Source organism: Cyanistes caeruleus, chromosome 8 (genome assembly GCF_971803275.1).
Source record: "Cyanistes caeruleus chromosome 8, bCyaCae1.hap1.1, whole genome shotgun sequence".
Taxonomy (NCBI): Eukaryota; Metazoa; Chordata; class Aves; order Passeriformes; family Paridae; genus Cyanistes; species Cyanistes caeruleus.
In genome coordinates, this window is record NC_141708.1 from 21522892 (window position 1) to 21540034 (window position 17143).

General features: G+C 37.1%; 1 protein-coding gene across 18 annotated transcripts in view; it reads left to right on the forward strand.

Annotated features, from left to right (window-relative positions):
• Nucleotides 1-17120, forward strand: part of KAT6B (lysine acetyltransferase 6B) — a 109506-nt gene extending 92386 nt beyond the window's left edge. For all 18 annotated transcript variants that reach the window (XM_023929397.2, XM_023929396.2, XM_086901120.1 and 15 more), the window contains exons 13-17: nt 7049-7280; nt 9035-9194; nt 9797-10063; nt 11288-11588; nt 13227-17120. In XM_023929397.2, the coding sequence (XP_023785165.2) occupies nt 7049-7280; nt 9035-9194; nt 9797-10063; nt 11288-11588; nt 13227-15712 (3446 nt within the window). In that variant the 3' untranslated portion in view covers nt 15713-17120. The remainder of the gene's footprint in view (nt 1-7048; nt 7281-9034; nt 9195-9796; nt 10064-11287; nt 11589-13226) is intronic.
• The last annotated feature ends 23 nt before the right edge of the window (nt 17121-17143 follow it).

A 17143-nucleotide genomic window follows, 5' to 3' on the forward strand; every position in this document is an offset into this window, starting at 1 on the left:
TATTTATAGGATCAGTGGTGTTTTCCCATTGTTACTATAGCTGAACAGGTCCAGAAAGATGAAATGGAGTTATGTATTGACCGCAGCTCTGTGTAGCTGTTCAGATGAATTTGATTGTGGTGGCCTTAGTGCATGTTTGGAGAGCAAGGCTGTCCTTTAGAATGGCACACTGTGTCTCTGCTGTCTGCATTGTCCTTGATTTAGTTCAGCCATTTACAGCTCGCTGCTGCATCCCAGCACATACCGGTGACATCTCGAAGGAAAAGGAAAGCTGCTGGCACTTCACCTTATTAAGGCTTGCTGTGTGTTGTAGCAGCTCAGTAGCTGTTTCATGACTGGCAACCTGATGCTTGTTCTAAGCTATGTCACTCCTCTTTGTGAGTTGAAACCTGATTTTAAAACGGCTTTTCTATGCAGGCTAGGCTTAAGCAACTTTAGAACCATTTAAATTGGCTTTTTTGTTTTGCTGTGAGACAAATTAGAGTGGTAAAAGAGACTCCATGTTGAAGGCCAGATTAACAGATTTGAATTTGCTTCTTCATATGGTGTATTCCTCACTCTGATTCTCTGTCATTAGGTATAACAAGCATACAGTCTGATTTTCTGGGTTTAAAAATGATTGGGAGATTATTCAGATATGATAATACAGTCTCTGTTTTATGGGTATTTTAATACATAAGCAATAAAGGGATTTGCAATGATACTTCTCTTAAATTTTGATCCTTTGTACTTTAAGAGGTAGAGACTTACTTTCTTTCATATAAATGAAGTAAAGATTCCCAATACAGAAAAATAGAAATTTTTATCTTTAAAGTTGCCTCAATGATGCTTATGTAGTTTTACTAGAACACAAGGAAGATGATAGCAAAAAGGAAATCTTCATTATGTTCAGCAGAGTTTCATCAAGACAACTGTTCTTGTGCTTTTAAGACTGAGTCCTCTCTGGTCCAAAGGCTAGTAGTAGGTTAATAGTCACTGGCAGGGTTACTCCTGTATGACTCAGGAGTTATTCTGGTCCAGGGACCTTTGCTATATTGCTTTTTCTGTATGGTTTTTCTCCTGGAAGAGTTGCTCCTATTGAAGACCTACTTGTGTTCAGTCTATTGATAATTCTGTGAATATGGAGGTATAAAACAAGATGTAAGCATTTATTTATAATGAGTTTTCCCAGTGAAGCAAAGCTCCTTATCCTGCATTAAACTACCATCGGTATGATTCTGTTTTTGAAAGAAAGACTATTTGGTTGCAGCTTTTCTTTAAGGTAAAAGCCAATCTAATCTGTAAGTACTTTAAGAAAAGTGAGGATACAAGTTTGAATTACAAAATTTGAGTGAAAAATTCTGTTCTTTAGAACAACTAGGCTAATTCAAGATAAGGGCTGGAATACTCTGGTAGGACACGTTACACTTGAAGGATACCTGTATTTTTGCTGTTTCTTTTTTAAAAGCTGTGTCTCAATTACAAGAATATAACAGACTTTCTTTACTAGTATTTGTAACTTTCTTATTCAGAGATTGATATGATTGATTTCCTAGTAAGTGATAGTGAACATGACTTCCAGCACTATGTTTGTCTCTAGTGCATGATATGATTGATGCATAAGACACATAAAACTATTTCCTTGATCACCAACTCTTAGATAAAATACTTTTCAATTTTTCAGTGCAAACTGTTATTTCCAGAGTTTTTGTAGCAGACAAAAATATTCCGTTCTAGCTAAAAAATAGGACTCATTAATCCTTACCCTTGTGGTCCACTTTGAAGACAGTTTGTTTTGGTTTTTAGCCTTCATAAGTGAAAAGCAAATACATGGATTTGTTGTTAGTAGCATAGAAGAAAGGAACTGCAATTTCTAAGTACTTGTCCAGGGACAGAATGAGATTCAGTACTCTGTTTTCCATTCAGGTACATTTTTGCTGATTCTGTTTCTGCTGAAGACAGTGCACTGCATTGCATTGCAATGTACTGATGTTTCAAAACAATACTTGAACATCTTACATGATGCCCTCAAAAGAGTGAAGTGCCTCTCTTTGTGGCGCTGTTCTCAAAGAACCTGCCTGTCTGTGAGCAGTGAAGTTCAAGGAATGGAGGAACTGTGTCAGATCAGCACAGTGTCCATGGCATATGTCACTATTGTTTGTGGTAAGGTTGCTATGTCAGCTACTCCCTTAAGGGAGCACATGATTAACAGAACACAGGAAATTGTACTAAAGTTTCAGCTAGTGGCATATTCTGGAGAATATTGTGTTGAAGCTGCCTCAGGATGCTCTGGATGGATTATATTCCGGCTATGTGGAATTTTCAGTAAAATGTACAACTGTGTTGCCCACTGGAGAAGGCAAGAAATGTGATGGCTTCATAAAAGGATGAGTGATACACTTACAAGCCAACTATAACCCTCCATTTCTCCTTCTTAGAAACTACTCAGCTACAGTTATTTATTTTCCAAAGTGTGGATGCTAACTGACTGGCTGTTGTTTGCTCTTAAGCCAAAAAAAGTAATCCTTGTATTTAATAATAAAATACAGCACTTTGAATACTATTCTATGTGGTTTTAAAGTAGAAATAGTAAATATAATTACATCAAAAATGCCTGTTCAAACTTTCATATTAGCTGAGTTCCCTAGCTTGTCAGGTGAATAGGAAACCACAAAGTCTTCATTCAATCCTGTGCAATATACAAACCATGGCTTGGCTGTTGCTGTAACTGCACAGTGTGACCATGCTGTCTTGTGTGAGCACAAACAAGTGTAATTCAAACAGCTATATCCAGTTCACAACTTGGGTTTTTTGGTTTGCTTACATCAGGATGAATTCCTTAGCTAACTGAACTCCTAATGGCTTCAAAATTATTGTGGTCAGTGTTAATTGCACTCAAGGAAACTGAAAATTTCGGTTTGTCTTTAATACTATAACGCCGAGGCAGTGATGTTTAGAAGTGTGTGTGATAGGGAAAGAATTTGGAGATACGAGACTTAAAGAAATAGCTGCTCTTGGCAGTTTGTATCTTAAAGTATGCACAAAACTGTTTTCATGCCACAGGAGTGAAAGGAGGCCGGTCTGATCTTGATTTTCAGAAGATTTTCAGAAGAGTGCTGGTGAGATACAAGTCTGTTCACCTCACAGCAGACATGACAATAAATTTCTCCTAGTAAACACAGAAGTAAATGCAGTGAATGGAGGAGGAGGATGGACCCTGCCCTGCTTGCAGAAGGGAGTGATAGTTAACAAATATTACCAAGCTCTTAAAAAAAATGCCCAAAAATGTGGACATGAAACTCATCTGGTTGGTTCCAGTTGTTTTGATGAAGCCATACTAATTCTGTTTGCATGTGTTTCAGGTGGTGGTTGCCAGTTTCAGTTTGTGCCTTGGTTGGCTCTGTTGGCCACTGTCCTGCTATCAAGCCTGGACCTCTGATCTCATGCTACTTAACTTGTTTGAAGATACAGAACCAAGCATCAAAAAAAATCAGTAGTTAACTAACTGAAAGTTTCTGGAGACTGGCACAGATGCATTAAAGTTACTGTTTTCACATAAGTGTGTTGTGGATTTTGTAGCTATTTCAGGGGCATTGCAAGGAATGCTATAGATTGAAATTACTAGAAAATTACAAGTCAGTTTGTTTAAATGTATATTTTAATGCCTAATCATCTCCTAAATTTGTGTTGGGGGCATAAAATTGATGTATATTATACCATCTTTTACTTTCTCAGATTTTTTCTTCTAATTGTTTCAAATTTTGGGTAAGATGAAACCCTGGTGATTCTGGCAAAGTTTGCATGACAGAAATCAAAGGCTGTAGGTCGCATTTGCTTTGCTGTGGAGGATAGAGATAAGGCAAGAAATAAAAATCATTAATGATATTTTGGCTGTTGAATTTTGTGATGCTATCACTCATATGCCCAGAAGATAGATGACTCTTTGTTCTTGATTAGATCTAATATTTTGTTGTGGTTTTAGTTTTTTGTGTAGCATACAGTCTGCCTTGTTTATTCTTGAGGCTGGGTGGTGAAGAGTTCTGTTTTGTCCTGTGAGTGTTGCTATTGCTCATAATCTGATATCAAGGATTATACTTGGAGAAAGTTCTTTCAGGTTGCCACTTAGAGGCTATCGATTATTAAGGTTAGGCAGACACAGTGAGGCTACAGGTATCTGTTTAACAGGGCATATTGTGCTCATCTCAGATGCTTCAGGGTAGATACATGAGCTACCAAGATCAGTGTTTTTATTTACCTGCACTTTAGATGAATTACTTGGTACCTCTTTGGTACCAAGCAAACACTTTGGTACACATAGCAAACACTGATTGGAAAGCCTCTCTTAACAGATTCTGTGATTTGAATTACACTAATAGGTGTTATTCAAATCAAAGAATCTGTTAAGAGAGGCTTTCCAATCAGTGTTTGCTATGTGTAACAAAGACTGTTACCTCTGATTTATATTTTTGATCCTCTATAATGTGAGTATTTTGGAAAAGCATAGGTTATATTTTAGAAAGGTAGGGGTGGAATACTGTCAGTTGTTACTGCCATGCAGGTAATGTTTCACTGCTTTAATGTAGAGTGAAAATAATGACTAAGAACTAGTCTCTAAATCCCCAGACACAGGAAAGGTACAGTGAGCCAGTTTCGTAAAACTCTAAAGGTACTTGTGGTTGCCTAAGTAATGATTCCAAACTCTTGTTTGGATAGTGGTTTTTATTCAGCTTCGTAATATGTTTACCAAGAAACTATAGGTGCAGCTGCCTTATATATGAGGAAAATTAAATAAGTGGAAGAATTTTTGCCAAAGTAACTTTAAAGTGTAGTGAAATGCAAGAATGAAACTTAAGTCTTGCTAACACCCTACAAACACTTTCTATCAGTGCCCAAGACTTCTCTGAATGTGAAGTTGGTAGGGTAAACTGTAAAGTTACCTGAAGCAACTGTAAGTTCTCCTCATGGATTTATTTTTAAAATCTAGGTTATTCTCCCTCTCTTTTCCTTTGTTGAGGCTTCTATCACTACTTCTGCTACCTACCTCAGTTTTGCAATTTTTTTATGGGCAATGACATTTTAGTATAAAACTTGGGTTTGTGTGTTGCACACAAGGTGATCCAGAATTCTTTCTTGATACGGGTGAAGCTTTGTGTAAAATTAGGCAGAATAGTTTATACGCTGTAGGAGTGCTTTTCTGCAGTTGGAATTAAAGCAACAATTCTTCACCTTCAAACTATTCAGAATACAATGTGGTGTTGAATGTGGAATTTGACGTTTCCTGTCAACAGTAGTTGCATGTAGTACCAAGATGTACTAAAATGTATCATCTAATTATAAAAAAGTTTAACATGCCACAATTTTAATGCTAAAATACTTTCATTTCCTTAATTTTGTGGTAGTGTTTCTTCTGTAAAACAAAATAAATGTACTTGCTGAATTTCGGTGATACCATGCAGATGTAGGCAGGCTTCATGGAGCTCTGTAGAAGTTGGAAGATGTGGGGTGGTGTTCCTGAAGCTCTGGCATTTTATCACAAATCATGCTAATAGATAGGAAAGGCACACTACTTATTTCAGTATCTCTGTTGTGATCACTTGAAATGGTAGGATGTCTGCTTTTGTTTGTAAATTTCTTTAGGCAAACTGGATATTGGACTACAATGCGTATCTGTGTATGGTTTTTCTGAAGTCTGTTGTGGACCTTTGATACTGTGTCCAAGAAAGGGAAGACCAATGTTTCAGGCAGAGTAGATAGACATACATTTGTATGTGTATTTCATGTTTTTATCCAAGAAAAATACCTTTGTGTGTGATTTGTGTATGGTAGACCTTACAGCAAAATAAGGAAACAGACACTGCTTCTCTTGAACCTGGATGTTAATTATATGCTTTTAATTTATAGCTAATTTGATTAGGAGAAACTTGGTGAAGAGGCTAGTAGGATTTGTTTAACAAAGATGACATAACTACTAGATATGTTTTACATCAGTGTTTGAAAAATAGAAGTGAAAAAATTGAGGGGAAAAAACGTATTTTAAGAGTATTGGAAGGCACAAGAACAGTGTATTTTGGTGGATTCCAAATGACTTTGAGTAATGTAGTTCCATAAACATAATGTCTGTGCTTATGGCAGAGGAAGCATTTTGTAAGCCTAGTTATTTAAGGCCTATGTGTTGGCAGTTTTTGGAAAGGCACAATACTGAATATGTATCATGGAGGGATGAACTACTGTGAAAGGATACCTATTATTAATTGTGTTATTTTATTTTTTTTCTCCATACTGAATAAGTTTTACAGGTGACATCATCTGGTATCTCCAAGCAGGTGTGTTCTATTCTAAAGTGTAAAATCCTCTTAAAGCTGAAGAGTTAAAAGGGACTTACAGCATACACAGACTATAAAATGAAGGTGGTATATTGTGTAATAGTGGATCAGTTACTGTCTGGAAGACTGCAAGCAGGAATTATGTGAATGTTCTTAAATGTGAATTAAGGGAGATTATTTCTTAATTATTTCTGTTAACTAATTCTCTGCGTAATTCATCTTGTGAATAATGTTACCTCCAAAATACAACTTCTAGCTGTTTAATCAAAAACTTCTGTCACTTGGGGCCTCTTGAAGAAAAATGACTTAACTGATATTACCCATAACACTTTCTCTTGAGATTCTTCTGAAAGCTCTTGGCTTCACTGATGTAACTTGGGTGTAAAAGTTTCTCAAAAGACCAGAAAGTTGTAGTTCTAAAGGAGAACATGTATGATGGGACCTGCTCCCAAACATGTTGCTTTTTCTTCTTATCCTTGCCTTACAATTAGAAAAGTTTTTAGTTAATGCTTGATTCTCATAACATAAGATCTGAGTCACTCACAAGAATTTGATCTTTTCCTGTGTCACTGTAATGATGAAAACTTATCTCTTTTATAGAGAGGATTTCTGTAATTGCAAGACATTCCAGTAGTTCAATCAGTCATGCTGATGATATTTTGCATTAATTCTAACTTTCTTACAGGCTAATTAAAATTCCTTGCTTTTGTTATCTCCATAAGGTATCCTGTTTATTTTTATTCTAGGTTATTTGCTTTCTAGAAGAGAGGGTCAAGCAGGATCCCCTGAAAAGCCATTGTCTGATCTGGGTCGCCTCTCATACTTGGCTTATTGGAAAAGTGTCATATTGGAATACCTGAACTGCCACCATGAAAAACAAATCAGTATCAAGGGAATGAGCCGAGCTACTGGAATGTGTCCTCATGATATTGCCACAACCCTGCAGCAACATAGCATGATAGATAAAAGAGAAGATAGGTTGGTGAATCTTGTAAAAAATATTTTTAAATTTCTGAGACAAAACATTCTCTACTTACAAAAGAGTTGATGTGAAAAATGTATGTGTAAAAGGAGTGATAACCATCTTACTGTAGAAGTCAGTATGGATGGGTCTTACATAAAGATCTTTTCTTCCTGGGGGTTTTTTGGATGCTCTCTTCATATTAATGGTTATTAGAAATATGTGGCCAGCTCAACACATTTTCTGTTAAGAGTTTTGTTTCATTCAGTATAATCTTCCCTAAGTGTTCCCAGCTCTTGCTGTGCAAATATTTTGCTTTGAATACCAGTGAGAGAAAAATTTGTGTTTGTGGGTGGCAGTGTCTCTTTCCACACCTCCTCTTTCAATCATTGCTGAATTCATGTAAACCATGGGATCAGATCAACTCTACATGAAGTGCTCCTGCTCAAGGTACTGGTAATACAAGTTTCTATTTAGTGTTATGATCAATGTTGAAAGTCAGTGCACTGAGAAGGTGAGTTCCTGTTGTGTGAATATCTTCTTTCTTCATGTTCTTGATGGGTATTTTAGGACTTTACTGAGTTGATGTTCTTGTTTGGTCTATTTCTTTCCATAAAATGTCTTAAATTGCTTTCAAGAGTATTTATGTTTTTAATGATGATCTTGATTCTTTCTGTATATGCCAATCATAGAAACTTTTTAATTAAGCAAAGCTGCCTTACAAACAGTGGCTTGCCAAAAAAAGAAAATTAAAATCAGAAGTAGTTCAGTCTCAGTAATTTTTATTTGTCCCAGCACTAGTATTCAAAGCTAGTAATTTTTGAACCAGTAAGAATGCAAGTCTTCAAAAAGGAGATTGGTTTACAAGATGGTGTATGAGAGTAGTAAGAGGAGTGCTGGAATTGCCTCAAAACCTTTCTGGAGCACTTGGCTATGGACAACCTGAGGACAAATCTATTTTAAGGGAAATTTTTCTAACATACAGTCAAATAGAAATTTGTCATAATTTGGGGAAAATTATTCTGGACTTGATTTCTTTTTTTAAAACTTTGCATTTCACTGAGAGAATGTTGTTTCTTCACCAATCTGATTTTCACAGCTCTTTAAATTCTTGCTAATCCTTGTTATTTAGAATTGTATAGTTCTTTGTAACAGGGGAGTTTGATAGGATATGTGCTAATATATTAGCATACTGTGCTATTTTATTAGTCTTTACCTACTTTTGATACACCACTTCTTGGTAATTGAAAAGTCATTTAGTACTTCATTAGCACAGGACTAAAGTACAGTTGTATACTTCATTAGAAAACCTGTGCTTCTGACTTATTTCTTGTCCTGTTAACTTACATCTTCAGCTGTAACATTATGACTTTCTCACTCTTGACTTGATGATCCATGGTGTTTTCTATGTATGTTTATATGTAATATTAAAATTAGAAATTATTCTGGCAGTGTTTCAAGTGCCAACATGAAACCTCTCGAATTAGATTTGGAGTAGTCAACTATAAAACCTTTACTTTCCTCTCCCTTGCCCTAGTGATTGTTAATATTGAGCTTTCACTTCATGAGCTGTTGTTTCTTCACTCCCTCTCAGTAAACAGTCAGTAGTGTAAGGATGTTATCACTGTGTGTCAGCCGGTATTTTTAGTTTGATGGATCCTTTCATTTACCCATCTTTTTTCACAGGTTGTTTTGCAAAAAGATGTCACTTATAGAAAGGCTGTTCTAGGCGATCACTTTCTAAATTAAATTACTGTTTATTTAATTGTAGATTTGTAATTATTAGAAGGGAAAAGCTGATTTCAAGTCATATGGAGAAACTGAAAGCAAATCCACGTATCAATGAAGTAGATCCCGAAAGCTTGAGATGGACTCCTTTGTTAGTTTCTAATGCTGCAGTTTCTGAAGAAGAGAGGGAAGCAGAAAAGGAGGTAATATCAGAGATATATCTTCTGAATTTCTCTTCCTTTGGCTTTCAAAACTCTGAATATTCAATGTAGACTGTCTTAAATAGAGCAGATTTAGCTTTGACCACTACATACTGCTATTGTAATGCAGAATTTTTGGAAGCTGTGCAGCAACACATGGTAACATTGGGGGGATGCATATGAAAACTTTAAAGTGAATCACTTGTCTGTGGAGCTGTATTTATCACTCTTGAGGTAGTCAAAGAGCATGTAATCAGATCAAATTTGGTGCAGAGCTCAGGGGCTACACTGTCAATCGATTCTTTGTGTTCTCAACTTGCTCAAAGTGATCCAGTCAGTGGGCATGTAATGTAGTGCTAAAGGACTTAAATCAATTCGCTGCATCATTAATAGTGCTAAATATCCCATGAAATGCAATCTTCTTTGGTTTGTTATCTGTTAACTGTTGTAAAGGAGCAACTAGATGATTCAGCTGAAATGTTGTTGCTAGGTTAGCCAGCAGTGCTAATCAGGGTTGACTTATTTTAACTATTTATCTGAACGTAAAGGATATTGGTAAGTAAATGCTGTTTCAGTGACCTGTTTTTTTAACCTCAACCCTTCAGGCTGAGCGTCTTATGGAACAAGCTAGCTGCTGGGAAAAGGAAGAGCAAGAAATATTCTCCACAAGAACTAATAGTAGGCAATCACCTGCAAAAGTACAATCTAAAAATAAATATTTGCGATCTTCAGAAAGTGTGGCAGTGGTGGGGGACCGGGGGCAATCCACAGAACAATCTAAAGAAAGCAGTGAGGAGGATGGCGGGGATGAGAATCAACAGAGTTCGCCTCCCCGGCTGACAAAGCCCCAGTCCCTGGCCATAAAAAGAAAGGTGGGTTACTTCAATGCCTTGGTTCAAAGTCATTTGTCTGATTTCAATCAAATAGTTATCATCAAAATAACAACCTAGCAAACATTTATTAGACTGTTTTAGTCATTTATGTGTTATTTGGACACTTAACACTCCTCTCTTCTTTTCTCTGCACTCCATCCAATTTTTTGTCTTTTGGATTTTTCACAGAACTATGAAATACTAGTGACATAAAGAAATCAGAATTTTCTGTTAATTTTTAAACTAGAGATTGCCCTCTGCTGTTTGGCATTGGTATTGGTTCAGTATCTTAATGGTTCTTCCTTTTTTTGTATTAAGATGGAGTCCAGGTTATGGGGTTTGTCTTTTTATGTTTTGGGGTTTTTTTAATATAGGAACTCCTAAAAGGGGAGTACTGTTTTTCAAAAGAAATGTTGTTAAAACAAAAAGGTGTTTCTACCCATATTCTTCTAATTGAAATGTTAAATTTTATGGTTACTGGCATGTTTGCATAATTCTTAGTTTCTTTGAAAAATCAACTCTTTGAGTTGCTTAAATTAGTAAACTTAAGAATCCCAAAATTTTAAAGCACTCACCTTAGCCCATGTATTTAGATGTCTCTGTTGAGGATTAGGAAATTGGGCTGTCTCTTTTGTTATACTCTTAAGTGAACTTACTTTAAAGTAACCATAAATCTCTGAAAATGTATAATAATAGAAAAATAAAATCTTGAACAAATTTTTTTTATAGCAGCCAACTGTAGGATTCTTGAAGTGCATTTCTTCAGTGTTACCTGTTTTTCTGTATACATACTTATTTCTAAAATTAGCAGAAACCCGAAATGTAGAAGAATAAGCTTTGACACTTGTGAAGGTTGTTGAGGAATTGTAAATTTGCAGAAGAAAAATGTACAATTGTACAATGTACAGAGTAATGTACAATTACAGAGTAATACAATTTAGGTAATAGTACTATGAATATTATTTGACAGAAGAAGGTAAAAGACACTACAATATAAAGAAAATTCTTCATTTTCACATAGAGATGGGTTTGTATACATACCTATTTAAACTCTTTAGACATTTTACTTTTAGATTCTGTCTACATTTGAATTTGATGCCACACAAGGTGTTTTTTTGAATGAATAAATAGATTATTGTAAACTCATTCTACAAAAAATTATGTCCAGGATCAGTTAATGAATGGGAATACAGGAAGAGTTTGATTTGTGGAATTATTTTTCAGAGACCTTTCATACTGAAAAAGAAAAGGGGCCGTAAGCGCAGGAGGATAAATAGCAGTGTTACAACAGAGACAATTTCTGAAACAACAGAGGTGTTGAATGAGCCATTTGATAACTCAGATGAAGAGCGTCCCATGCCACAGCTGGAACCCACCTGTGAGATGGATGGAGAAGATGATGACTTGAAGCCTGTGATTCGAAAAGCTTTTGAGTATCAACCTGGGCAGCAGAAACAGGAGGAAGAAGAGCAGAACAAGGAGGAGAAAGATATTCATTGTTACAGGAGTGATGAAAATTGTACAGGTACATTTAAAATGTTCTTATATCTTCACAAAAATAATTTTGTTGTGTTGCCTTCAAAAGAAGTGTTAATTTTTGTCAATTATCTGGAAATTTTTAATGAAATGTATTTAGCTGTTTTTCTAATGTTATAATTTGCTTTTTGTGTTCAGGTAAGAAATCTTTTCCAGTCTCAGGCATTGAAGTTCTTGTCATATTGTAAAAAACAACTTCTATGTTCCTACAGCAGGGCATTTGCAAGGGGTATCACTGGAATATTGTCCAATATAGGTTTTGTATCAGTGGTAAAGGATATAAGCAAAAAGTAAGATTTGATTTACACAAATCTCTTTCTGTTCAGTATTGTTGGTAATTCAGTGAAATGTTTGGTGCTTCGGTGGCATAATATATCCTCAGCACCAGGATCCTGGGGTTTTTTCCCCCGAAAGAGACAGTTTTAATTTTGTCATTTCAAAGCTGCTTTTCTAGTTTGAATTCAAAGGAAACTGAGAAAAGTTAATGGATGGATAGTGAAACTACTAATGAGCTATTCTGAATGTGCACTCTTCCCTTGACCTCCTGGCCCTCAAATTATGCTTATGAGTTTTAATTCTGGAATTAATGACTGGACTCTCAGGTCTGTGTATTTTCTCTAAGAAGACAGTAGGTACTACTTCAGTATTTTTGTAATTGCATGGGAAGGTTCATCCTTGCCATCCTCAATTGAGGGATCATGGGCTGATTTCTATTTCAGACAGCTCTTGTGTGATGTGGTAGATTAGAATACTACCACAATATTATTTAAACTAATAGTAGCAAGTTCCAGCTATGTCCCAGCAGTCAGGTTTGCACTGTTTTAACTAGACTGATGTTTTGTATTTGTCCATGGAGCACGACATCACAATATAGGAGTATTACTGAAGCCATTACACTCCCGAGAGCAGCATGTTATATCTTGAGAACTCTCCTTTTTTCTGGAGTGTATGTAGTGGTATCTGGGGAGAAAGGAAAGAGATGAATGTGTTTGGGTCCTTTTTTTATAGTCAATGGATTAGTTTAGTGTTCTGATGCACTCTGTGTAATTTTAATTATCTTTTGCCTTCTATCATCTCTTGTGAGCCATGTCAGGATATGTTGCCCATGAGAAAGTACTAGAATGAACCACTTTTTTCAGTATTGGTATTAAAGCATGATTATTTATATTTGCTATGGCTTGTCCTCCAGAATGGTCAAAGAGGAAATTCTAGACTTTCATGGCATTACTGTCAAAAAAGATGAATGTGTGTTAGATAAATGTCTATATAAAGCGAAGGCATACATCTAGTCTAAAACCAAAGGTGGAAAATCAAATATTTGGACAGTATTTGCTTTAGTTTACATGTCTTGTCATTTAAATCTCTGGGATTCTTTTAATGTATAAATGGTGGTTCTGATAAATTGTGTGTCTGTTGAAAGGCCACCAAAGCATAACATATCTGTGTAGTGTATCTGAGCAGTAGATACTACATTGTTCTACTGTGTTTTGAGACCTGTTTATGACTTTTGTTTCGTACTTTCTTAGTACATTGAGTTTATAAATTATTTTCAGGTTTGTATTGGAAAATACTGATTAGTCTGCAAGCTAAGACTTTTTTTTTTTTTTGTCTCTGTTATCTCCCAAAGATAATACAGAGGATGTAGCTGTGTTGGAAGAAAGCACTAAAGACAATCTTGAGCCTTTACAGAGTAAGCAGGGTTGGCCCAAAGGAGTTAAACGTGGTCCGTCTAAATGGAGGCAAAGCAAAGAGAGAAAACCTGGCTTTAAACTTAATTTATACACTCCACCCGAGACTCCCATGGAGCCTGACTATCAGGTGCTGGTGGAAGAACAGAAGGAAGTAGCTGAAGACAAGCCCTGTTCAGTTCCTGCTGTTATGGAGGAAGCTATTAAAGAACCTGTTGAAGCATTAGCACCACCAGATGATGAGGTGAAAGAAGTAGAACCGGAACCTCTGCATCCACCCAGTGAACCCTTTGAAAAACAAGAAAATGATACTATGAAAGCTGGGGAGGAAGAAAGGAGCATAGAGGAAGATGGAATCAATTCAAAAGATGAAGAAAAAGACAAAGCAGAAGAAGTTTTTGTGCAGAAAGAGGAGTCCGTGCATTTGGATGATCAGGAGGAAGAGGAGGAGGAGGATGAAGAACCTTCTCACAATGAGGATCATGATGCAGATGATGAAGATGATAGTCACATGGGTTCAACAGAAGTGGAGAAAGAGGAATTGCCTGGTGAAGCTTTCAAGGAAATGCTGGAAACTCAGCAACCTTTTTTAGACGTAAATGTTCAAACTGGTAATTCAAATCAGGAGGAGCTAATGGATTGTGGTGTTGACCTTGCAGCTGATGAGTGTGAAAGTGACCAGAAGGAACTTGCTACAGATTCAGACCCAGTGCCTGAATCTGATGATGATCATGCAGACAACAACCAGGACCAAAAAGCTGGTGAAGAATTACATTCCGATTTCAAGGGAGAGAGTACTGAGACCATGGAGATTGACTCAGAGACAGTTCAGGCAGTACAGTCTCTAACCCAAGAGACAAGTGAACATGAAGATACATTTCAGGACTGTGCAGAGACTCAAGAGGCCTGTAGAAGTTTGCAGAACTATGCCCACAATGACCAAAGTCCCCAAATGACCACACTGGATGACTGTCAGCAGTCTGACCACAGCAGCCCAGTTTCCTCTGTGCACTCTCATCCCAGCCAGTCAGTTCGTTCTGTTAATAGTCCAAATGTTGCTCCTTTAGAGAACAGCTATGCTCAGATCAGCCCAGATCAAAGTGCCATTTCTGTGCCGTCTCTCCAGAACATGGAGACCAGCCCAATGATGGATGTTCCCTCAGTTTCTGATCATTCGCAGCAAGTTGTGGATAGTGGGTTTAGTGACTTAGGAAGCATTGAGAGCACAACAGAAAACTATGAAAACCCAAGCAGTTACGATTCTACAATGGGTAGTAGTATCTGTGGAAACAACTCTTCTCAAAACAGTTGCTCGTACAGCAGCCTTACATCTAGTAACCTAACACAGAGTAGCTGTGCAGTGACCCAGCAGATGTCTAACATTAATGGAAGCTGCAGTATGATGCAACAAGCAAACATCAATTCTCCTCCCACTTGTAATGTAAAATCTCCCCAAGGTTGTGTTGTTGAAAGGCCTCCAAGCAGCAACCAACAGTTATCCCAGTGCAGCATGGCTGCTAATTTCACACCACCTATGCAGTTGACTGAAATCCCTGAGACTAGCAATGCCAACATTGGGTTATATGAAAGAATGGGGCAGAGTGAATTCGGAGCAGGGCATTACTCACAGCCATCTGCCACCTTCAGCCTTGCTAAACTGCAGCAGTTAACTAATACGCTTATGGATCATTCTTTGCCTTACAGCCATTCAGCTGCTGTAACTTCCTATGCAAACAGTGCCTCTTTGTCTGCCCCCTTAAGTAACACAGGGCTTGTTCAGCTTTCTCAGTCTCCACATGCTGTTCCTGGAGGACCCCAAGCACAGGCTACCATGACCCCTCCCCCCAACCTTACTCCTCCTCCCATGAATTTGCCGCCTCCCCTTTTGCAGCGTAATATGACTTCATCGAATATTGGAATATCCCACACCCAAAGACTGCAGACTCAGATGGCCAGCAAAGGTCACGTCTCTGTAAGAACCAAATCCACGCCTCTGCCACCTGCTGCTGCAGCCCATCAGCCACAAATTTATGGGCGAGCTTCACAGACTGTGGCCATGCAAGGGCCTGCACGGACCTTAACAATGCAGCGTGGCATGAACATGAGTGTAAATTTGATGCCAGCCCCTGCTTATAATGTCAATTCAGTGAACATGAATATGAATACCCTTAATGCTATGAATGGTTACAGTATGTCCCAGCCAATGATGAATAGTGGCTATCACAGTAATCATGGGTATATGAATCAAACCCCCCAGTACCCTATGCAGATGCAGATGGGAATGATGGGAACTCAGCCATATGCACAGCAGCCAATGCAGACAGCACCCCACAGTAACATGATGTACACTCCTCCGGGCCACCACGGCTACATGAACACAGGCATGTCCAAACAGTCTCTCAATGGATCCTACATGAGAAGGTAGGCCCGTGGGAGAGACACACTACCAAACTGGCGTATGGGATTGATCTGCACAAATACCTTTGGAGAGTACGATTTCAAAACCAGCAATTGGTGTGAATGCAAAAACATTTGTTGGCACCATTTAAAAGCTGTATGCAGCAGAAAGCCTTATACAAGTTTTTCTTTATTTCTTGCTTTGTTGTTTTTTTCTTTTGTTTTTTTTTTCTTTGTTTTGTTCTGTTTGGGGTTTTTTGTTTATTTTTTTAACATTGTGAGATTTAACTTCTCTTTGGGGGGAATTAGGTGGTTTTCCATTTTTTGTTTATTTCATTGAGCTTGAAGTTCTCTGGAAAGGAAGAACTCTTTCTATGAACTGCAATTACACAGCAGCTGATGGTTCAGAGCCATTTTATGTGCCTGCTCCCATTAAAAATGTGGATAAATAGACTCCAAAACTATCAGACAGTACTGGATCATGAGCTTTTTCTCTCTCCTTTCCCCACATGTAAATGCCTTTTAGCAGTTCTTTTATTGTATTATTTTGTTTCTGAAGGTGACACTTCTGCATGCCGCTAATGTCTTTGTTAGTGACAGTGCATTTTGTAGTACTGTACAAGTGTTGTGCTTAACAGTAAGCCATTTCTTAATTTTTTTGCCTTGATTAGGTTACCCTAGTTTGAGGGGTAAAAAAACCAGAACTATATTTTTGTTAATTATAAAACTTGTAAAAATAATAAAAAAAAGCTGCAAAAGCTATTCACATTTTGGTTAGTTCAAAGGATTTTATTGCTGTATGTTTAGTGTAAAGTTGAGACTCTTTTCCATTTTTGTGACCAGTTTCTTTGGGGCTGGGTAGGAAAAAAGGCAGCTTTCTGTTTTATAAAAAGTTACGTTTTTTTGTTGATTGAAACATCTCAGTGTTTATTTGTCAAGTTTTGAAACATTTTCGTATATGTCCAAATACTTGGCAGGATTTAAAAAAAAAAGTAGTGAATTTGGTGTAAAGTTGCTATTTTATGGAAATGCCTCTAACTTTACATTTTCATTCCATCTGTAGATTTTTCTATCTTTATAAAATATTGGAGTTATTTTTTAAGGGAAAAAATAGAGCAGTAGCGTGTGAATAGCTCAAACTAAGCTTACAGATCGCATGTAAAAAGGCAAAAGTTATTTGTGTCTGTTTATATTGCTTCCTTTTTTGTAGCCTTTGTACCTGTACAGAGTGACTGTAAGGGCCGAACAGAAGAGGCTTGATACATGTAAAAATAGGACCCAGTGACACTCTTGTATTTATCTGTTATCTTTTTAGTCAGTCACTTAAAAAAATACCCACAGAAGACCCACCCAAGCAACAAAAACAAAAACTGCAAAAAACTACACCCCCCCCCCCAAGCTGTACATTTTAACATAAAATAAATTATGATGAGCCATTTTTAGCCTCTTGTGTCTTGTC